The 22,989-nt window shown below is 37.0% G+C and overlaps 1 protein-coding gene across 3 annotated transcripts; it reads right to left on the bottom strand.

The window, feature by feature from the left end:
- Window positions 1–4,002: 4,002 nt before the first annotated feature.
- Window positions 4,003–16,706, bottom strand: LOC105220642 (protein P200). Of its 3 annotated transcripts, none has more exons than XM_054231261.1 (7): window positions 13,867–16,706; window positions 13,086–13,815; window positions 8,500–8,688; window positions 5,710–5,851; window positions 5,414–5,566; window positions 4,971–5,343; window positions 4,003–4,692 (listed from the first exon to the last, which is right to left on the bottom strand). In XM_054231261.1, exons 1-7 carry the CDS (start codon window positions 16,663–16,665, stop codon window positions 4,423–4,425), a joined length of 4,656 nt encoding a protein of 1,551 aa, XP_054087236.1. In that variant the 5' UTR covers window positions 16,666–16,706; the 3' UTR covers window positions 4,003–4,422. The 3 variants fall into 3 exon arrangements, with proteins under 3 accessions (XP_054087236.1, XP_054087237.1, XP_054087235.1); XM_054231262.1 differs by having other exon boundaries at window positions 13,086–13,980; window positions 14,032–16,706; XM_054231260.1 differs by having other exon boundaries at window positions 13,086–16,706.
- Between the last annotated feature and the right edge of the window lie 6,283 nt (window positions 16,707–22,989).

Genomic DNA, 22,989 nt, shown 5'->3' with positions numbered 1-22,989 from the left:
TTTGAACTCTGTTGAGCTCCTTGGAACTCCTTTGACATGTTAAATATAAACGAACTACCCTAATATATGTAGTCTATAAAATATAATAACTCTCGTACTTTCTTTGTAAAATTTTTGTAACCCTTCGAGGAGTCATACTTGTTTTTCATTAAAATTACTCCTCTATACATTCCACGAAATTTGAAATTTATTAATTACTTCTGTTTTTGTTTTATTTTGATAACGTCATACCTTTCTTTACTTTTCCTTTTTAATTTCACCTCAGAAACCCTAATATTTATGTAAAGTCAACCCTTGGCTTGAACGCAAATATTAGTCATAGTTGAATGAACTGTGGAAGATACATGAAAGCGCCTAATAATCTAAGAGTTTTCTACTGTTATGTAAAATTTGGTTTATCAGTATACTTATGTACCATATGTATTTGGTTTCATATACATATGTAATTCCCCCCAATATCCATATTTCATCTCTTCATTGTGAAAAAGTTGAATAAACTTAAAAAAAATATGTATATAATTTACATTATTCGCAAAAAAACAAAATTCAATTATGTAACATTGGAAAGTTGATAACCTATCCAATGAAGAGTTGTGTGGATAGAGCAAATATAATTTTTATGAATTTATTGTATTTTTTGTCATTTTGCAATTTCTTTTTCGTGTTTTCGCTTGTAGTTATTGCTTACTGAAACACGTGTCTTTTGTTTTCTTTCTTTTCATTATTTGCTTTAAATGATTTATCCGTAGGACCATAGAGGTTCTAAGATTAATTAATTTGTAACTTGCATAAACCCTTTCGGCGAGAATTTAACTACATATTAATTGCACAGTAGTATAATGGGTTTTAATTTAGGTCCCAAGTTAATAACTGTTATTATACAATTTTCGAGGTAGACTAGTGGCGTATTAGGGAGGGACCACACACATGAAGACTTCTTTCTATGTACATTTAATTTTAGCACAAAACTTTTAATATTTCAGCGAATTTTTTCGGCGTGAATCATGATTCCAAAACCAATAAATCGATTAGTAATTGTCAAAAGTGTTTTAGAACCAGATAATTCAAACTGTCTTAACTTAATGTTTATTCTTTTGCAATAGGCCGTTTTGAAGAAGGAGAAAACCTTTCAAAATTCAGAAACCCTTTTGCGAAGTGGTTTTTGAAAGCTGAGAAAAAAATTTAACGATGCTGATTCAATATATTTTATTCTTCTAGTATAACTCCTCCATTGTTTGATTTTCGATGATGTTAAAAAATGTCGGAAAAATATAAACATCCATGTATGAGGTGTAAAAAGTTATAAAAAAAAATAATTAATAAAAATAAAATAATAAATAATAAATATAAATAAAATAATAATAAAAATTAAATGATAAAATGTTCAGCTTTATTTATAGCTTACTTTTTTTTTTTTTTGTTTCTTAAAAGCTTACACTTCATTGGTTGTTCGTGAATTCTTGGCCAAAAACAAAAAAGCAACGATGCCCCAGCATCCATATTCCCCAGACATGTTTCCATGTGACTTTTTCTTATTTCTAAAAATAAAGAGAACCTTAAAGGGCCAAACATAGATGAAATCGCTGAAAGAGCTAAAGGCTATATCTAAAATCGAGTTTAAGAAATGTTTCGACGATCGGAAAAAGCATTAGTTCATAATATCGAATGGAGAATATTTTAAAGGCGACAATATTAATGTAGACGAATAAATTTTTTTTTCAAAAAACGAAAATTCTCAAACATAATGTGTAGTAATGGATAACTATGAACATATTTTTAATAACACATCTGGAAGCTTACTTTAATATAATAAAAGCTATTATAAAAACATGTAAGGAAAGGCTAAGTTCGGGTGCAACCGAACACTTTATACTCTCGCAATTTATTTAGAGATTTACCTATATTTTCGGTGAAAAATTACCCTTAGGAACTGAGTTCTTCATGTTTGATATCAGGGGCCTTGAAAAGTCATTGTCCGATTTTGACAATTTTTCCACAAGTGATGTCACAGCATTTGTGTCATTACAGTATTTGTGTTAAGTTTTATTTCGCTATCTTCATTGGTTCCTTATGTATATCTTATAAAGTGAAGGAATCAGATGAAATTCAAAATTGAGTTATATGGGAAGTAGACGTAGTTGTGAACCGATTTCGCCCATATTCTTCAGGGTGTCAAGAAAATATTATATACCGAATTTCATTTAAATCTGTCGAGTAGTTCTAGAGATAGATCCATTTTCCATTTTGTAAAAAGATCTCAGTGCAGCTTCCTTCTGACATTTCTTATGTAAAATTTGGTGTTTCTGACGTTTCTCGTTAGTGAGTTAACGCACTTTTAGTCATTTTCATGGGAGGTGGGCGTGGTTATTATCGGATTTCTTTCATTTTTGCACTGTATAAGGAAATGGCTAAAATAAACGACAGAAGTTTGGTTTATATAGCTTTATTGGTTTTCGAGTTATATACAAAAAACCTATTTGGGGGCGGGGTTCAAGCCCACTTTTCCAAAAAAATACATCCAAATGTACCCCTTCCTAATGCGATCCTATTTTCCAAATTTTATTATCATAACTTTATTTATGGCTTAGTTATAGCTCATTATGTGTTTTTGGTTATCGCCATTTTGTGGGCGTGGCAGTGGTCCGATTCCGCCCATTTTCGAAGTTAACCTTCTTATGGTGCCAAGGAATACGTGTTCCAAGTTTCATTAAGCGTTACAGCTTGCACGGACGGACAGACGGACGGACGGACGGACAGACAGACAGACAGATATCCGGATTTGAACTTTACTCGTCACCCTGATCACTTTGGTATATACAATCCTATATCTAACTCGTTTAGTTTTGGGTGTTACAAACAACCGTTATGTGAACAAAACTATAATACTCTCTTTAGCAACTTTTGTTGCGAGAGTATAAAAATGAGTACATCTTAAGTGTTCGAAACCGAATGTCACACTCAAAGCAGAAACGTTTTCCAAGAAGATCCAATAATTTTGACTTTTACAATTCGTTGAGAAGATTCCAGATGTCTAAAGTTGTTTTTAGAAAATTTTTTGAGATTAGTTTTTTGATAGAAAAATATACTGTTTTGAAATCTCACAAAATAATGAAACGACTTTGAGTCAATCTCTCTTGTTTTCCACTAATTCTGAATTGCTAAATTTATGCACTGTCCAATATTTTCAAGAAATCGTATCTTCTACTCTCATATATTCGACAAAAGGAAAATACTTCCCTCGAGGCAGCGATAAAAAATTGACAATTGCCAATAATTTTGAGGTTGCCTTAGGCAAAGGAAATGCATTTCTCAGGATATCGATTGTGAGGCTAAATGAAACATCTACATTTGTACACATGTATTATGAATATGCATGCCTTTTACGCTCTCTTTTTGGTCTTGTCGTATAATGTGCAGCAAAAGCCTACAACAACAGCAGTAAATTTGATGAGGTACGCCATTTACTGTGCCATCAAAGGCAGGAACCTAACTGCTCACATTCTACTTAACTTGCCTAAATACTTTGTAGCCGAAAACGAAAAGAAAGAAAACTTAAAATAATAAAGAACAATGACGATAGAAGAGGGTCAAGGCTGCGCATGGGAATTTACAAGACAAACACTGCGGTGAGAGAGGAGTGCTGCATGCAGCGCGAGCAATTGTTGATTCTGTCATGTGGATGACTGTGTGCTGCTGTCAAAATCATATCGACAGTACGTAAGTACATACGTATGTCTATACGTGATTACGTATGACCTTAAGTCAGTGTACCAAAGTTTTTGTCGATTTTTTTTGACTCTTCTTCTTCACTTACTTTCTAGCCATTTGATGTATGCAAGTGGATAACCAAAATCTCATTTACTCAAACACAGTCATACAAACATACAGAGAGACTTGCCAGCACAATTACTGAGATGTCGTGAATCTTAAATCTTGCACGCATTCCAATCGCTAACCATTGCATTTGCATTTTCGTGAAATTTCTTGTAACATTCAAACACATTTTATTATTTTCAATTTCATTTCATTTTATTATTCACTTGAATTTTCTGTACGCTTTCATTTGTTTAAACAAACTTTCAGTCCATTTAAATGCAATTAATCGGCCAAATTGTCGCCTACTTTGGGCCAGTACAACATAAATACGCAAATAAATTACTTTTACAAATACAATAAATAAATAAATAAATATTTCGCATAATAAATAAATAAATAGGCATTACTTTAATTGGCATTTTCGTTACTAAGCTAAATTGGCTTTTGTTTTCGACTACCCTTTTCTCATCTCATATCTTCTCTTTTAGTTAATTAAGTATATTTCCTCTCGCTAGGACAGCATCAATAAATAAATATTAAATTAATAAATAAATAATTTAAATAAATTATGTTAAATTAATTTAGAGAATTAAACTAATTCGTAATTCACAAGGCACGTTTTCGACTGTATTTGTTGCCCTGTGTGATGGCGCGCGCCACCGTTTCGGCGAAAATGTAACCGTCACTGCCATTGGGTTCAATGTGGCTGGCGGGTAGCACGAAACCATAACGTCCGGTGTCACCCAATTCAATGGTGTAGGCGTATTTGATGCCAGCAAAGCCCTTGGCCCAATCATCCGAACCGCCAGCTGCTGGATATAGTGTGGTCGCCGATGAGCCGACAGTGTATTTGCCACCCGATTTCTTGGTGATGGTCTAGGTGTAGAAAGATAAACAAAATTAATATCAGTTATACGTAAAATAAATTCTAAGAAAAGAAAATTAAACTACAGTAGAAGAGTTCGATAGAACAAGTGTTCCATGGATAGTCAGTTCTACGTAATGAATGTTATTTGTAGCTACAAGAAGTAACAACTAATTTTAAGTAGAACCCTCTCTAAGTATTTTGAGTATATATGTAGGTTCTCACTTCGGAAAAAAGCTGGGTGTCAAAAATCCGAGTATATTACTGTTTTTTATGTTATTTAACTCACCGTTCCCGCTTGACGCGCCACACGATCCAAATCCGCCTTGTCGGCTGTTAGATGATAATCATAACCCCATGGATACAAGATGTACTGTCCATAACTGTGGAATGAGAGATACGCTTGGAAGGTGCCACGTGGCTGATTGCTGATGAATTTCGAAATGTAGAATGTCTCTGGTTCCGAGAATGCTTTGCTGCCGCGATAAGTTTGCGAGCATGGATTTGCCGATGTGCCCTTGCCGCCCCATTTGTAACCAAAATTACGATTTAAATCGACGCCAGGACATTGACGACCGTGCGAACGCATATTCTTGCGCCAGAGACGATCGGTGGTGTGTGTGTACTCATAGCCATCGGGATTAGCCACGGCGTGTATGTACCTGTTGAGAGGTGAAAGGAAATTTTATTCACTGTGAACGTGGCAATAAGTGGGGCTTAATGTGGGCTTACCAATTGACATTGCGCATATAGTCGGGCAAGTTCTCCCAATCCTCAATCAATTGGTTGGCAATGTATGTGACCGTTGCGGGACTAATCCACTCGCGTGCGTGCATGCCACCATCGATCCAAACGCCGGGATTGCCGGGATTACCGTTGGAAATTCTATAAAGCGAAAAGATAAGAAGGAAATTATTATGTGGCTGTGGGAATTAAGTAGAAAGTGTGCTAAAACTTGTGACATTTCAATACTAGGTTATGTAAGCAATATTTTATATTTTTATTTCAATGTTGAATTGTTTACTCACTTTAAGATTTTCAATGGGCGTTTCTGCAACGAATAGCCAATAGTTTCCACAGAGCAAATATCGGGGTATGTTTTGGCCATAGTATCAAAGAAACCGTGTATGTCATCGAGACGATGATAGGCCTTCCATGTCAAGCGATGTCCTAAAAATAGTTTGAAGATAAAATAATATTAAATAAACAAATCACATATGCTTCCTTTCATTGAAAAAGTTTTGCTTCTTGTGGTGCGCAAATTAAATTCACTCAAGCATGAAATCCATAAAATACTTGACAAACACCGCCCATCCATCAAAGGAATCGTAAAAAACGCCGGATATGCCACAAAGTATGCAAGAAGTATCAAATTGCCTGCACTATTTGACGGTCTCGTCTTTAAGTGAGTCGTATAAAGTACAAAGGGCGCGTTTTTCTCGGAATTGAAGTACATTCAATCGAAAATGCACTAAATGCGCAAATGTATGCGTAACGGTTAAATGTATATTTCTATGGGTTTATTGCCTCATTATCATTTGGCGCTTTCGTCTAGGGTTACGCGTTTGCCATATAGGGTTCACGATAATTGCAGTGCCATTTATGTTGCAATGTTGCATTCGCACATTTAATTTGGGGGCTCGTATTTTGCTTTACTCCTCAATCATTCGAATTGAAATTGTTTTCTTATTGATTAAACAATTCCGCGGTGCATTTGATTGATTGCCGCCGGTAAACTTGTAACAAATCTTAATTGACGCAATGCACTCACAAAAAATATAGAAAAAATACAAATATTGATAGTGATCTGATACTAATGGTATCAATGGAACGTATTTGACATGTGGTTCATGAATATTTGAGTATGCAAGGCCTCTGTAATCGATGACCGACTCGACTAGGTCTCGAATCAATGAACCGATGATAAAATCGTATGAATTGTTTCTTCGTCCACCGTATTCTCCAGATCTGCTCCTCAGCAAATCGCTGTTCTATTCTCAGACGGCGATAGAATGCCTGATGGAAAGAAATTTCCCGGGCTCAAGTCTCTTTTGAATCTATAGACAAGTCTCAAAACAAAGTGATTTCAAAAATGTGGAAAAATTCGAATCCACAAGAACTGGATCCACAAGATCCAAACAAAGCTCTATCTGGTCTGCATTTATTTGAACCCACGGTTTTGGCAACATAATTTGGTGGACTGAGTCAGAACGCAAATCACTAAAAAGAAGTAAAGCTGTAATCGCCTAACGATTACCATCTGCATCTCTCGCACAAAGCAACTTAACCATTTCTGCTTGTCTTCTTTTAATTACTCGAATTTCTCCTGACGTATTTGCGTCTGTCAACTGCAGCGATAATTTAGCCACACTTCAAATTGACTTTATCATTTAATCAAGGTGTATCAGGGCACGAATACCCAAAATTTACACATCATTATGTAACCGAAAAACAAACACCGGCGTGGCGTACCAAAGCATAACGAAGCGTAGCCAAAATATCACTTGAAGGGGCTGTAAGCGCATACAAGTGCGCTCAAGTTGTTGGGCAAGGTGTCAAGAAGCCAACTCCCCTTTGGAATAGTTCGAAATTTTCGGCATTTTCGTGGCAACTACGAGGAGCTCGTGTTGATTTTCGATAAATTAGTTAGTACGCCCAAAAATTTGTGGTGTCACATTTACAAACATTGAAAATGTATTAGAAGTCAAATAACTAACACTTCTCAAACCCAAGCAATGAAAAAGTCATTTAAGCCAGTCAGGCGTGTAAGAATTGCATGGTTTCCCGGGCACTCATTCACTGCAATGCATGCATTGTACTCACAAGCGTGCCACATTGTCAGCCAAACGTCATTTTTCATATCGCCTTATGACAATGGCTGCATACATATAGACACAGTTAGTTTGGCGTAACTAACGGCCTACTAGCGACAGCACCCACAGAAAGCGCATAAAATGCCACCACCATTGCCACTGCCCTTAACGCCGTTATAACGGTCACAATCGAATTGTCTGAATTGCCAAAGTTTTTGTGCGAAAGCGTTGAAATACAGACGCGCAAATGCAACAACCCCTGAAATTTTCAAATTGTGTTGATTTTCTTACTTATTTAACACAAATTTTTGCAGCTGAACGGAAAAGTTTTCTTCGTTGTTTTCACTTCTCTCTCTCTCTCTCTCACAAAACTTTGGCAGTTTTGTCACAGCAACAGCGCACTTTTCATTCTTTTGGGGGTATTCAATATGATACTTATTCAAACGTGTAGTCTGATCAAAATATAAATCTGATAAAAAGACAGCTGATTTGAATCTTTTTGGTATGAATTTGAAAGAAATACTTGGCCTGTCGTGAGAACAGAGAGGTAATCTAAATTTGACAGATAGTTGTTGGCACTTGACATTTCTTTACTCCGACTTTCGATTTGAAAGCTCTCAAAGTCAGCTTATGGCATAAAAACTTTCAAATTGGAAAAAAGTAGGATAATAATTTCCAAAGGAACGAAATCTGGCCAAATCCATGTAAAATTGTTGCCTTTAAACTATTTATCGTTACCGTTGGTATCATGAATACCCTTTTCCAGTTGCTAGAATATAAATGTCTGATACTTCATCAAACGCTTTGCGTAAAGTGTGAATTGTTGCCCGTGACGGCGTCAACATGTCACACATTTACACCTGATAACACCGAACAACGAGTGGGTGTAAGACTCGTTGTCGCGTTGGACAGTGTTCCTAGCAGCGCACAACTAACGGCGGCGTCTGACACTTTTTTCTTTGTTTTTTTTTTTATAGTTTAAGCTATAAAGTTCGTAAAACTTACCCTTTCGGTTTTGGTATTGTGCGATTTCCGCTGCGCTGGGATTTTCCGTTTCGATGACATTTTGTAAATTATCGATGAGTACAATACGGGACAGATTTGCGGCGCGCACATGCTGTGCGGCATCGGCCAAAACTTGTGGCTTCAACAAGTAATCGACCTCTTGCTTCACCTCCTTCCACAGTTGACCACCTGCAGTTTGTTGTTTTTTGTTTTTGTTTTTTTGGTGTACAGTGGTTTAATAGTTCATCGAAAGCACAATTGGAAATTGAGCCGGGTTCGTGTGAAAATGGAAGAAAGCAAAAAACAAATGTGGAAAAAATAAAAATAGAAAAAATTTTAAAAGATCGTTTATACATTAATTTTTAATTTTTCATAATCTCTATTATATATGCTTAAGTATGTATGTGTTTGTGTGGCTGTGTGTGTTTGAATGGGCGGCAATTGTTTGAAGCGCTACGAAATTGCGGAACGAATCGATTATGGAAATTTGTTAATTATTGTAACTTTACAATGTCTTATGAGTTTTTTAACCCTTGGATATGCATAAAATAGCTAACTGTAGTTTGCTTTAGTATAATAGTTAAATTAGCTATTAGTTATTTAGGTTTATTTTTATTACAAAAACTGAGTTCAGTGGCATGGACCACCAAGCGCTGTGGCCACTAATTAAAAGGTCATATAATAAATGAAATTTAAATTATTAATATTTTAAAATTTTTTAAGACAAAATTGTGGGTATAATAATAGTAAGAGAGTTGCCACATATCTTTAAAAACGTTAAAATAAAAAAATAGAATAAAAACAAATACTACAAACTGGAAACTGAAAGCTTGTAATTTAACTTAAAAATTAAAACATAAAAATGAATAGAGTTGCCATCTGTTTAAAAATTGTAACCTCATAAAATTAATAAGCTATAGAAAAGCTAATACTTTAAAATATGTATTAGATAGGTTTGCCACCTATTTAAAAGAATTGAAACATTTCGATTGAAGTCTTAAATGAAAAGAAAAAAATTATGGAGTTGCCACCTGTTTAAAATTGCAACTTCATAAAATCGATGAGATAGTAATATGGGTATCATCATAATGAGTTGTAGGAAAGCTTATAGTTGAAAATATATATTAGGTACGGTTGCCACCTATTTAAAAATTTTCATTTAACAATTAAATTATTGAAGTAAATAAAATATTACAATAAAAGAATGAAATTAAATATAATTAAGCAAGTTTTCTTTCAAGAATATTTTTGGGAAGTGTTGCCAACTGTTGTGAAAATAAATAAAATGTTATATAACAATATTGGTATCAAATGAAAGGTATTTGAAAGAACAATAAAATATTATATAAAAATGCTGTTAGGTTAATAGAATTTTCAGGCATTAAATAATTTCATATTTGTCTCATATATTATTTGTGGCAAGCTTTAAATTTATATGAAAGCTATTTCTACAATAAAATATCACTATTTTAAACTACACTACGGGCTTTACAAGCACTTAACTCACACATAAGCATGCATATGTGCGCATTTAATATATTTTTAATAATTCCTGCTGAGAAAACTCATTATAAACATTTCTGCTATCAGCGCAAACTCATTAACTATGAGAAAATTTGTTATTTGCAGTATTTCTTGTAAATGTATGAGCAAAAAAGTTGGGAATTTTTCGTTATATCATCAAAATACGTGCTGCTCGTCGGCGCAGGCGAATAGCCAGAGCATACACATACACTAAAAAAGAATATAAATATTATGGGAGCAACAACTGATGCTGTATATATATATATAACATTATGAGGACGCGTATTACGCAAATCAAAATCAGTATAGAAGAATTCGCACGCATACAAATTGAATTTTGGCTGTCATTTACAATAAGTAGATATCTACATACATATGTATGTGTGTATTGCTATAACGACCTTGAACCATAATACAATGACAAGCATGTAGGAATTTAGTTTTATTAAACTTAGGTGTGTCTTATAAAGAAATATATGTCAATTTCAAAAAATAAATAAATACATTTAAAAAAAATCGTCGATATAAATATATAAATATTTATATAAAGTCAGATGCTCAATTAAAAAAAATATGTATAATAGAATGTATCTGTCTTTCGCACACTTTCCCCGCACATTTGCAAAATAGTGCGGAATTTTGTCAACAATCATTAAATGTTTAATTTTATTTTTAAATACTTTTTTCGATCTACTTACTCTTCGCTTCATCACTTGCATATAGATTACTTATTTTCATTATTCATTCATTACTTTACTTTTACTTTCGCATTGGCGGGCGGCTGTGCAAAGAAAGCTACATATGTATCTACTCTCATTGTTCAGCTCGCCGGCCAGCTGCAGCATAGTCTACAGTCGCTCCTTTCCTTTGACCATTTTGTATGCCAATCGCGTACAAAATTTCATATGCACAGCAGCTTAGTAGCGGAAAAGTATGCTGCAGCATACAAAATCAGTTAGTCAAATTAGAAATGTTAACGTTTAAAGTGAAATTACAAAAACAATATACTAAAATAAAATCCAATAACAATAAAACTAAAATATGCAAATGATTAAAAGTAAATAAATAAATCAGTTAAGTGTAGAGAGTAGCGCGACAGCCCAATTGCATTGCCATTAAACTGCTATTGATTTGCATGTATTTGTTTTGCATGAGCAGCAACAACTTTTTCCCGAGTAATGCAGCAGGCAAAGCGCATGCGCAGACTAGTCAAGCGTTTGAAAGAGCCAACTGTGTGAGGCTGATGAAATTTTTTCGAATATGTTAACGGTATTAAGGCTAACTTCTGATATGTCAAGCATGTTTTTTTGAAATTCTGAGTAAAAAAAATATATTTATATTTATTTATCAAATTTCTTTTAAGTGTATGGAAAAAAAAAATTAATTTATTTATAAAAAAAATTATTATATTTATGAAAAAATTTATTTATTTATTTATGAAAAAAAATTTTATTTATGAAAATTAAAATTTGAAAAATTAAATATTTTTAAGCCGATTTAACCTAGAGAGTCGAAATTTTGGGATTCTTATTTGTCTTTATTTGCCCTTTTGGCGGCTGCTGTATTGGAGCCCACCTTTTTAGATAATTCTAGCTATCGCAGGTTTATCTTTCCTTGCTCTTTTAACGAGTTAGGATAATAAAGGATTTAAAGAAGCAATTTTCGGAGATAACTGTCTCGTAGTTCTTTCATCAAATTTGTTTTTGTTTCAAATTAAGCCCAGATTAACCTCAAAATCACTTTCTTTCTGAAGATTTGTAATGTTTAGGGATCTTTTCTCTCTTTTCTTCTAACATTTTTCGTTCTACTTGAATACTTTGATATTAGTATCCTTCTTCTCTATAGATGCTGGTGCCTAATTACTAGTTACAGCATCCTTAGCTCAGTAACTGACCCAAAATAACGTTTAAAAAAGCTAAGTTAGGCATATTATTGCCAATATATGTAAGAGATGTAAGAGATATATGCTTCTTGGTGGTTTCCTTGTAAATAGTCCACATTTTGTTGAGATCGCTCCGCATTTAGGGGTCTCTATACTCTAGAGAGCACATTCAGGGTTGCAACGAAAAATTTCCTCTTGTTTAAACTTCAAACTACTCCTTGATAATGTTACAAAGCAAAACTTTTGTTGCGAAAACAACACTAAATTGAGTGGATGATTGTGTTAGTACAAGAATCACGTGATTCAGCTGTAGTGTGAACACGACATTAGCTCTGACTACCATTTTAATTGTTTTGTTGAATGTTTACTTTCAAAGCAGGTCACACTTGCCTTTTTTTCTCTACAAAAGTAATATTTTAGTGGCGACGGCACTTTCGCTGCCAAGTCACTATCTAGCCAATTCTAGCCTTCACAATATACTCTGTTTGAACGCTATAAATTTTTGCCAACATCAAAAATTGCACTCAAAGCGCCCAAGGCTTATTGTGTCTGCATCCCTTTCACATTGGAATTTGCCTTCGAAAGCACGTTGAGGCGTACGCGAATATTTTGAGCGTTTTGCACAAACTTTCTAACTGCACATTTTGTCTTGCATAAAAAACGTGCAATATACATATATATATATGTGAGTATATATAATATTGAAAATAGTTCAAAAGCCGTCACGTTGCAGCAATGCCATTAGCCTAATTACCATGAGTTTTTGTTTGTCTGCTTGTTTGTTTGTTTGTTTGTCGTAAGTATGCTACTTACTGATGGTAACCTCTACAGGCAGCGTGGTGATTAACATACTCGTATCTACCGATATTTCTCTGTTGGTCACATAGCAAAATGAGCGCCACACATACATATACATGTATCTCTACATAGGCATGCTTCCTGTCAGGCTCGGCAAGCAGCTTATTTGCTTGCGCTTTTCACTGCCAATGCCAGCACAAGCGCACCAAGCATTCACTTTCACTGTGCCAAGCAACACACTATCCTCTAGCCTCTACCTCGTGCTAAAACCCTCCCGCCACACATTCATTGTTCAACTGTTCATATCGACCTGTTGTCTACTATTTAATTATTATTGTTGCTATTGTTGTTTGTTGTTATTGTTGCTAGTAGCCACACTTACCGTATTTAGTTTGCAGCTCATCCGCCATTTTCCTATCGTGATCACTTTGCACAACAATTCTCCAGACCTGAGCACCATCGTAGCGTCTTAACTGTGCATTCAAATTATCATCATCATCATCCTTTAGATTTTGTGTGGTTAACTGTTGTTGTTGTTGTTTATTGGCATTGAGTTGCATAAATGAGGCATTCACATAATTGAGCACGCTATCCATGACATTTAGTGGTGCTACTGTAGGTGCCGCTGCAGCGGCGGGTGGATTGTTGACACTGACGAGTGTTGGCGTTAATGGTGCTTCATCATTTTCGACTTTTACCACTGGTGCTGCTTGTTGTTGTGGCACTTGTATGATCGTTGTAAGCAACGAATTGGTGGGTTCGATTGGTCCGGTGTTCTGCGACTCTGTCGCAATCTCGGTGGGTACTTCTGCTGGTTCGTCGGCGAGTATTTGTTGGGCCACAGGCGTTTGTGCCTCAATTTGAGGTTGTTCTTCTGAGGTCTGTTGTTGTGGTTGTTGTGGGATAACGGATTCTTCTTGTTTCAATTGCTCGACTGGTTCCTGCAGTGGCATCACTTCCTCTTCCAAGTGTTCTTCTACTTGTTCTTCTGGAATTTCAGTTTCTTTCAATGGTTGTTGCTCTACTTCTGGCTCAGACTCTGGTTGCTGCTGCTCTTCAGTCTGTTGCTGTGGTAATTCAGGTTGTGTTTCCTGAGCTTCTTCCTCTACAGCCTGTTCTTGTACTTCTTCATTTACAGCCTGCTGTGATTCTTCCTCTACAACCTGTTGTTGCACCTCTTCATTAAGCGTCTCCTGTGCTTCTTCCTGCTCAGCCTGCAGTTGTACTTCTACATTAAGAGTCTCCTGTGCTTCTTCCTGCTCAGCCTGTTGTTGTACCTCATCATTAAGAGTGTCCTTTGTTTCTTCTTGCTCAACCTGCTGTTGTACCTCTTCAGTTGGGGTATCCTGTGCTACTTCTTCTACAGCCTGCGGTTGCGACTCTTGAGGTTGCGCTTCCTGAGCTTCTTCCTCTATAGTTTGCTGTTGCAACTCTTCAGCTGTGGTGTCTTGAGCTTCTTCCTGTTGTTGTTGCTCTTGTTCCTCTTGATTTTCTACAAGTTCCAGTGTTGCTTCAGGTTTTTGTTCCTCCTCTTGCACTAACTCTACACTTGGTTTAACTTGTGGTTCTTCCAAGTTTTGTGCTTCGGGTTGTGTTTCGATCTCTGTTGGATTTTGCACTTCTTCCAATTTTTCTTCCACTAATTCCTGGGTTTCGGGTGCAGTTTCAACTTTTGTTGGTGTAGATTCTTCTTCCAATTTCTCTACTGTTATTTGCTGACTGGCATTTTGTGTTGCATCTTCGTTTACTTCAGCTTCATTGACCGCAGTTTCTTGTAATTCTTCATAAGTCACTTCCGGCTGTTGTTCCGCTTCTGACAGCTGGCTACTGGCTTCAGGCAATTGTGGTTCCATTTGTTCTTCTTTGATTTCTTCTGGTTGTGTTTCTTCTACGATCGGCGCATCTTGTTTGATATCTTCACTAGCTGGATCCTCTAGCTTATTGTCTTCTTTGACATCTTCAGCCGTTGTTTCTTGTTGAGGAATTTCCTCGGCATGTGTATCTTCTTGTGTAGCTACCTTAGCCACTTCTCCAACAGGTAAAGTTTCCTCTGCCAAGTTTTCCACATTTGCTTCTTGCAGATTTTCTTCGTTTATAGCAGCATCCTGCGAAATTTCATCTAATTGATTGTTAACAGCTTCCGGCTTTACCTTTTCGGCTTCCACATTATCTTCACCATTTGTTTCTTGCTCTTTGTTGTCCTCAGTTATTTGCGTTTCTTCCGCTAGTTGGTCCCCTTCAAACGCTTCAGTTTCTGCGGCCGCCTGAGTTTCTTCTGGAGCTTGGCTTTCTTCAACAGTTTGTAATTCTTCTGCGGTTTGACTTTCTTCAACAGCTTGTGATTCTTCTGCTGTTTGACTTTCTTCCGCAACCTGATCGTTTTCAGTTTGCTGTGCTTCCTCAGCCATTTGAGTTTCTTCAACATGCTTGTCCTCTGTAATTTCATCGTCCTGTTTATTTTGCTCTTCGTGGGCTTCGTTTGGTGTCGGTTCCTTAGCAATGGTTTCTTCAACCTTATTATCTTCGGCAATCATTTCAGCTAAGTTAGCCTCAACTTCTTTCTCAATGGCTTCCGCTACAGGATTCACTTCAACTTCACTGGTATCTGCTTTGATTTCGTCCATAAGCACTGAAGCATTTTCTTCCTCTTTAGTCACACCTTCAGCATTTGTGTTTTCAGCATCTGAATTACTTTGTGCAATCGCATTCTCTTCACTTTGCATTTGAACAATAGTGTCGGATAATCCAATTGACTCATCCGCACTTTGATTATCTTCTTCATTAGTGATTTCTGGTTGTATAGCCACAATTTCTTCTGCCACCGGCTCTACATTTACAATAATATCCTCAGGTTTGTTTACCAAATCTTCAGAAATTTCATGCTCTGGAGTCTGCTCGTTTGCTTCATCTTCTTTAATTTCGTTTTCCTCGACATTCACATCTTCCACTTTGCTGTCACTTACGAGTAAAGGTTCGTTGTTGTCTTCACTATTTTCTTGCTCAATGTGCACAGCTTCTACGGGCACTGAAACAACTTCTGGCAATAACTCCTCTTCCATTGCAGACAAACTTTCAATAGCATCCTGCTCAGCAGCTTCTTCGTTCTTATTATCATTTGTCTCACTATCTTCCACGATTTCACTTTCTACTGGCACTACATTGCTTGGCAACTCATCGGACAATTGCGCACTTTCCATATCCTTCTCGACTTCCAACACCGCATCGGCGATCATGTCGGCTATGGTTTCATGTTCGGCACTAACGGTATCCTCATTATGCGAATCATGTTCAAGCTCCGCAGATGCGGCTGCGGTATCGAGTTTTTCAATGGATGCTAATGGCACTTCTTCAGCGACTACGGGTACGACTTCCTGAAGTTCCGGTTCTGCGGGAATTTCCAAAATCTTATCAGCTAAGTCGGGCACTTGTTCATCGTTGGCACTCTCATCATCGTTAATTATTTCTTCGGCATTCGCCACTTGTTCGCCATCAACCAATTCACTTTGCTCAACGGGCACAGCGAGGAAGGACACATGCATAGGCGCGTCATTGGACTCAACCATCAACATGTCGGTCGCTTCGTTGGGTTGTGGCTCTTCGGCAGCACCATTTGAGTCACCCGCACTTTCAATTGTATTTTTCTCAACACTTTCACGCTCGGCGGCACCACCGGCTGGCACCAACAGATAGGTATCCGTATTGCCGCTAGTGGGCACAGCTTCCAATTCCCTATCATCCCCCACAATATCTGCAGCAGCATTATCCGTTTCCGTTTGCTCTTCATAGTGGTCGGCGGACGCCAGTGACGCGGAATTCAAGTCATTCTGATCGACACCCAAACGTTCGAGTGACATCGACGACGCGCGTTGGGTGGCGCAGGAAAGTAATAGTAAAGCGATTGCGTAGAACGCGAGCCGCGTTGAAAATTTATTTTGAAACATTTTAGATCTCCCGGCGCACATCTTTGCGAGATCTGACACTAAACACTAATGAGACAAGCCCCATACCCGTAGTGCTGTTTTTATACCACGTTTGGGAAAGTAATTCCATTTCGTTTTCGTTGTGCACAACGCGCAGCTGCTCGCCGCTGGTTGCCTTGTCCATACAATACATGTAATGCTGTTGCGCCGCCGCTTTGCCGTCGCTGCTGTTGCTGCTGCTGCTGTCTCTTTTGTCTAGTATCTCTAGCTCCGCGTCTCATGTGTAGTGGCTACGCTGCCGCCTGGCAAGCGGCGTTGTGTTTTGTCGCCAACGTTTTTCACCATTTGTTATTTGTCTTTCTTCTTCGTGCATTTCTTGCTGTTGTTGGCGATACTTAAAATTTGTTTTGTAGCACAGCAATATCACTTGGTCATTCAGCGCTTAAATAAATACCAGAGCGTGATGTGTATGTAAATGGGATGCCAATGATGACGTGAGTTTGAGGCGCCGCTGATGCGCGTGCGCTCTGAAAAGCGCTTATAAATTCGTTGCGCGCTCAGCACTTAGCCCAACAAAGCTTGTTTGTGGCACTCGCTGTATGTATGTGTATTTGTAAATGTGTGTTGCTTGTAATTTCTTTGTTGAGAGTCAAGTGTCACTCGCGATTTTACAGCAACGCTGCTGCTCGGCGCGCTGTTGATTGATGAGCTCGTTAAATTTTTATTTCTGTATTTAACTGCGTGCTGCTAGCGCCACTGCGCGCGCTTTAACGCTGATCTTCAACAGCACTTAATTTTCTTTATTTTCTTCGTTGCGCGCTCAGCATCAACTATTGTGTTTAATTCTGATGGCGCGCGGTAAGCATTACTTTCTTAATGACTTTTATAACGCGTTAGCGCGCACTCGCCCATCTAACTGTATATGCACATGCTGTTGCGCGTTTCTCTCGTCAATATATCTGCGCATGTGTGTGTGCGCTTAATACCATTTAATGTTGTCATTTTATTTGGCTTGAATTCATAATAGTCGCCGAGATGTGGATTTCTCGTTGATGTGTGTGTGCGTGCAGATTTCCGCTTTAAATATCACCAGCTCTTAACAACAATTAATTTTCGATCATTTGCAGTTTCTTTGCTTTGTGTAGAAAAAAAAATCAATATTTTTCTAGAAAAATTTTATTATTTTGTTTATTTGCGGAGGTTACAGATAATGATATTACTGTGTCAATGCGCAACGTAACCAGCGGTGTTTTAGGTAAGAGTCACATTCAAAGGAAGCTTTTTCGAAAGTTACGTTATCTTTTCTCAACAACAAGATCTTCGAGTTATCAGCTAATTGGGAGCAAGTATTTTTCTCATATATATATATATATATATGTATATTATAAAGGGTTTCTCAATAAGTTTAAATAAAACAAAAAACTGTTTGCGATATCAATGAAATTCTTTATTCCAATGAAAGTACATTCTATGTGATTATGTATGGAACTCGATTTCTTTTGCATGGTCACCACCAATTTTCTACGCTTTTCAAACATATATCAGCCGACACTGCTGCAATATGTTCGATATTCGTACGAACTGCGTCAAATTGCATGACCGAGGCGCACAATTGACTAGGCCATTTCGTGAGATAACACGTTCGCTGAAGCTTATTTATCGATGAAAATCCAGATAATTTTCAAGTTGAACGAACATACGACGATTATGGTGGTCAAGCGGCCAAGATCTTTTCGCCACAACGACCTCACAGGGATGCCCAACGCTTGAACGACGTCTTTCTCAAGTGATGCGCTAGCGTCATCAATATTCTCGAAACTACAGGCACTTCTTTGTCTCACTGGCACGGGAACATTTTGTACTGTGCCTGTGGATTGAATTTTTTACACTAGACGCTCTATTGTTGAACTGACAGGACGATTAGGACGACCGTAACTTGGATGGATGAATAGATTGGATTAAAGCTGAGGCCACTTACTCCGAAAGTCGGTAGTAAATCTCGTCGTTAGATCATATATCTTTCCATGATGAAATTGCAAACCTTACTGAAGAGAAATGTTAAAAGAGCGGGAAAACTATGGTTTTGTTTGCTGTCCCTATCGGTCTACTTTTATAGCGTCCCTATTAAAAACCATTTATATACGAAATTAATTTGAAGTCAACGTTCTATTGAACTTATGGCAAATATCAGCTCTGAATAGTTCGGAAGGTGTAAAAAATAATAAATACAATACAAATAATTTCAAATTTTATTCAAACAGATATTCCAAAAAAATCTAAATTATCAAAATCTTAAAGGTGTGAATTAAAATCTAACACATTAGCTCTCGATTGCTCTTCCGAAGCCTATTCATATAACATATTACCACTACAGCACTTGTTAGTGTGATTTACCTGTAAACAGTCTGCAAATAAAGCCCATTTATAAACTTAGAAGATCTATAAAGATGATGAAGATGTCTAAAGCATAATCTAACAAGAAATATAAATATAAATACATACATATTTGTAAGTCCATGTAAAGTATATAGATATGTAGTACATATACTTACGATCAATTTGCTTTTTATTGTTTATTTAACATATTTGTGTAATAACCTTTTGATTTTTTCAATCTTAGTTTTTTTTTTCTAATAAGTAAATATTTTCATTAGTACTTATATACATATATGTACATACATATGTATGTTTAAAGTCAGTCGAAGCGCACATTTACCGTTGTTGTAAAGTTATTTACTTTTTCACATTGAGTTATGTGTGCTTCTTATTTCTTATTATTGTTTTTGTAGACCTAATTTCTCTAGTATGTCAGAAATAGCTATTGACTTTTAATAATATTTTTAAAGCGATCTTTTGTTTGGCCAACGATTGAGTCCATAAATATGTGTGTGCATGTAGATATCATTCATTCAGCAGTAAGAGTCTTTGGGTTCCCCCATTTTATAAAAATACAAAAAAATAAAATACAAAGCTTCAATAAAATATAATCTCTTCGAATTTTTTTATTGTTATTATTTTGCAAAGAAAAAATCATCAGATTAAGATTTTTTGTAAAATTTGATTTGGATTAAATCTCCAACTTCAATTATCATATAAATTGCATACCGATACCTATTTTTACAGCAGGAATTTCGTGTCGTTAACCCAATTTTTAAGCGTTTGGAAAGCAATTTGTAGTTAAATATTGAAATGGTCAGACATATTTGTAGATTTCTATAAAATATGTTTCGAAGCAAGGCATTGTTGACATTTTTTCCAATCGTTTATACTTATTTGACGAATTTTAAGAGTAGTTATTGTTCATAATAATAATCCCAGGGATCATCATATCTGCGAACAAACTTTTCTCACACTTCCAGCCCGGCCCATATTGACCATAGAAAAGAAGATTGGTATATACTTTTGCTTTCTTAATCAGATGAAATTAAAAATGTATGTGTATGTGATTGGCGTTGAAACCAATTAGCCGGTTATAGCCGAATCAGTGATAGCACGCCACTCCTCTCTTTTTCTCGCAGTTCGGCGCCAGTTGGAGATCCAAAGTGTAACCAGGTCGCTCTCCACCTGGTCCCTCCAACGTAGTGGAGGCCTTCCCCATCGCCGGCTTCTTCCGGCGGGTACTGCATCGAACACTTTCAGAGCTGGAGTGTTTTCGTCCATTCGGACAACATGACCTAGCCAGCGTAACGCTGTCTTTTTTTTCACTGAACTATGTCAATGTCATCGTTCGTCTGTGGTATTCGCCGTTGCCAATGTTCGGAGCACAATAATTCTTGCGCAAAATTTTCCTCTCGAAAACTCCTAGTGTCGTCACATCGGATGTTGTCTTCGTCCACGCTTCAGTGCCATACATCAGGATGGGGATAATGAGCGACTTGTAGAGTTTGATTTTGGTTCGTCGAGAGAGGACTTTACTTTTCAATTGTCTACTCAGTCCAAAGTAGCACCTTTTGGCAAGAGTGATTCTGCGCTGGATTTCGAGGCTGACATTGTTGGTGTTGTTAATGCTGGTTCCCAGATAAACGAAATTATCTACAACTTCAAAGTTATGACTGTCAACAGTGTCGTGGGAGCCAAGACGCGAGTGCGCTGACTGTTTGTTTGATGACAGGAGATATTTCGTTGTTTCCTTGTTCACCACCAGGCCCATTCGCTTCGCTTCCTTATCAAGTCTGGAAAAAGCTGAACAAACGGCGCGGTTGTTGCTTCGGATGATATCAATATCATCGGCGTACGCCAGCAGCTGTACACTCTTATAGAAGAATTGTAACTTATCTATTTAGCTCTGCAGCTCGTATTATTTTTTTCAGCAAGAAAATCGATTAAAAGGTGGTGAGTGTCGATTCTTCAGCTGTACACTCTTATAGAAGAATTGTAACTTATCTATTTAGCTCTGCAGCTCGTATTATTTTTTTCAGCAAGAAAATCGATTAAAAGGTGGTGAGTGTCGATTCTTCTCTCTCGGGTCTTTTCCAAGATTTGGTGCATGTTGAATATCTGGTCCATTGTGTATTTTCCAGGTCTAAAGCCATACTGAAAAGGTCCAATCAGTTCGTTGATTGTAGGCTTTAGTCTTTCACACGATACGCTCGTCAGGACCTTGTATGCAATGTTGAGGAGGCTTATCCCACGGTTTTTATGGATTGGATAGAGCACACTGGGTTTCCAATCGTCAGGCATAAAGTTTCAACTATCTCGATTAAATTCGCTTTATGATCATTCTATATCATTTTGTGGATATTTTCATCCGTGGGACTCTCTCAAAAAAGCGAAACTATATTTTTCATCAATTTAATACACTTATTGGGCACGACTTCTTCTATAAAACAATTATTCGCCTGAGTATTAGGGTGTTCCATTCGATTACATATGCATTTGCTGATCAATAAGTCTTGGTCTCACTTTCGCTTGCTTTATACGCTAGCGTTCGTCTTTATTCTGAAGTTGTAGTCGTTTTACCGTTTTTATTTTACCAATGTAAGCACTCAAGTAATAATTACTGACCTCTCTTGAAATAAGACACACACATATATGTGTTTTTAATAGAAATCATGTGCTTTTTAACACCTTTCACTTTTATAATGAAACACTCTTGATTTCCTATCACAGCAAGGCGTCTACTAGTGTCGCAAACTGCTCTGCACACATTACTAAATCTAATTTCAAGTAGTGAAATTGTCCTCAACGGTGTTTTTTATCATCGTTAAGATTTTATAATTTCGCTTTTATGCCGCAGGCATTTTACGAACAAGTCGGCCGCTTGAATTTGGTCTTTGCGAAAATGCTTGCCGCGCAAAAATCCAATAAGCTCATATGCATTATATATACAAGTACTTTCCGATAAGGTTCCGAAGAAATTTGCGCAAATTTAATTAAATAGCAAATCATGCTAAAATTTCTATTGAACACTTGACAGGCGCAAAACGGCAAAACAACGAAAACAAACAACAACAAATGCCCTCAAGTTAAGTTTTACGTACACTTATCGTACGAGACACAAGCAACCTGAGAGGATTAGGGAAGCAAAATATTGAAAAGTACAAGTCGAAATTAAAACTGTGTTGTTGTTGTCATAAGTACAAAGAAGCGTATCGCTGCTGAAATATCACATTGCTCGTGTTGCTACTTGAAGCTTTGACCGCTGTTAAGGCCAACGAAATTCAATAGTTTCTAATCCGTTGCACCTTCGGCGGTTGCTTTAGTGTTGTTGTAGCGCTTATAGCCACAAGTAGTACTTCACTTACATACATATATATTCGTATATACGGTGGGTACGACTCCACGTACATTCATTGTGCCTCGAATCACGTCAGAAATCTTTGCTGAAGCTTGGCCTAAACACCTGCCCAGGCTACATGCACCACATTATTATTATTATTGTTATTGTTATTGTTATTATTTTGCTTTTGCCATTGTGCCCAGTTTGAGATTAAATGTTCCGATAGACGAAAAATGGGTTAATGCTTTGCTGCAGCGCAAAACTCAGCTTGGAGTGGTCGAGATATAAGCTCACTCGCTCGGCCACTCGCCGTTACACATACTCGTATGTGTGTATGTGGTAAAGCGCTGATCGTTTTGTTTACTTGTCGCACTGGTTCAATGGTGCTGCACATTATGGCTGTGGTTGCCTGCTGCTGGTGGTGGCATCACTAGCGTGCGGCATCGTTGAAAGTGACAGCGTTTATTGTTGTAACTGCTCGCTGTGTTCGTCTTAGTGGATTTTCTGGATTTCGTACAATAGACAATACACACACACACTTGTGGACATAAATGCTCATAATAGAAATGTGAACTACTGTACGGCATTAACTAAAAGCACTTTTCTTCTCGTTTAAGAAAAAATGGAAAGTGGTTTCGCATTGTTTT

Source organism: Zeugodacus cucurbitae, chromosome 5, assembly GCF_028554725.1.
Source record: "Zeugodacus cucurbitae isolate PBARC_wt_2022May chromosome 5, idZeuCucr1.2, whole genome shotgun sequence".
Classification (NCBI taxonomy): Eukaryota; Metazoa; Arthropoda; class Insecta; order Diptera; family Tephritidae; genus Zeugodacus; species Zeugodacus cucurbitae.
Note: the sequence above shows the minus strand (reverse complement) of the source record. Positions and strands in the feature narration are given on the sequence as shown.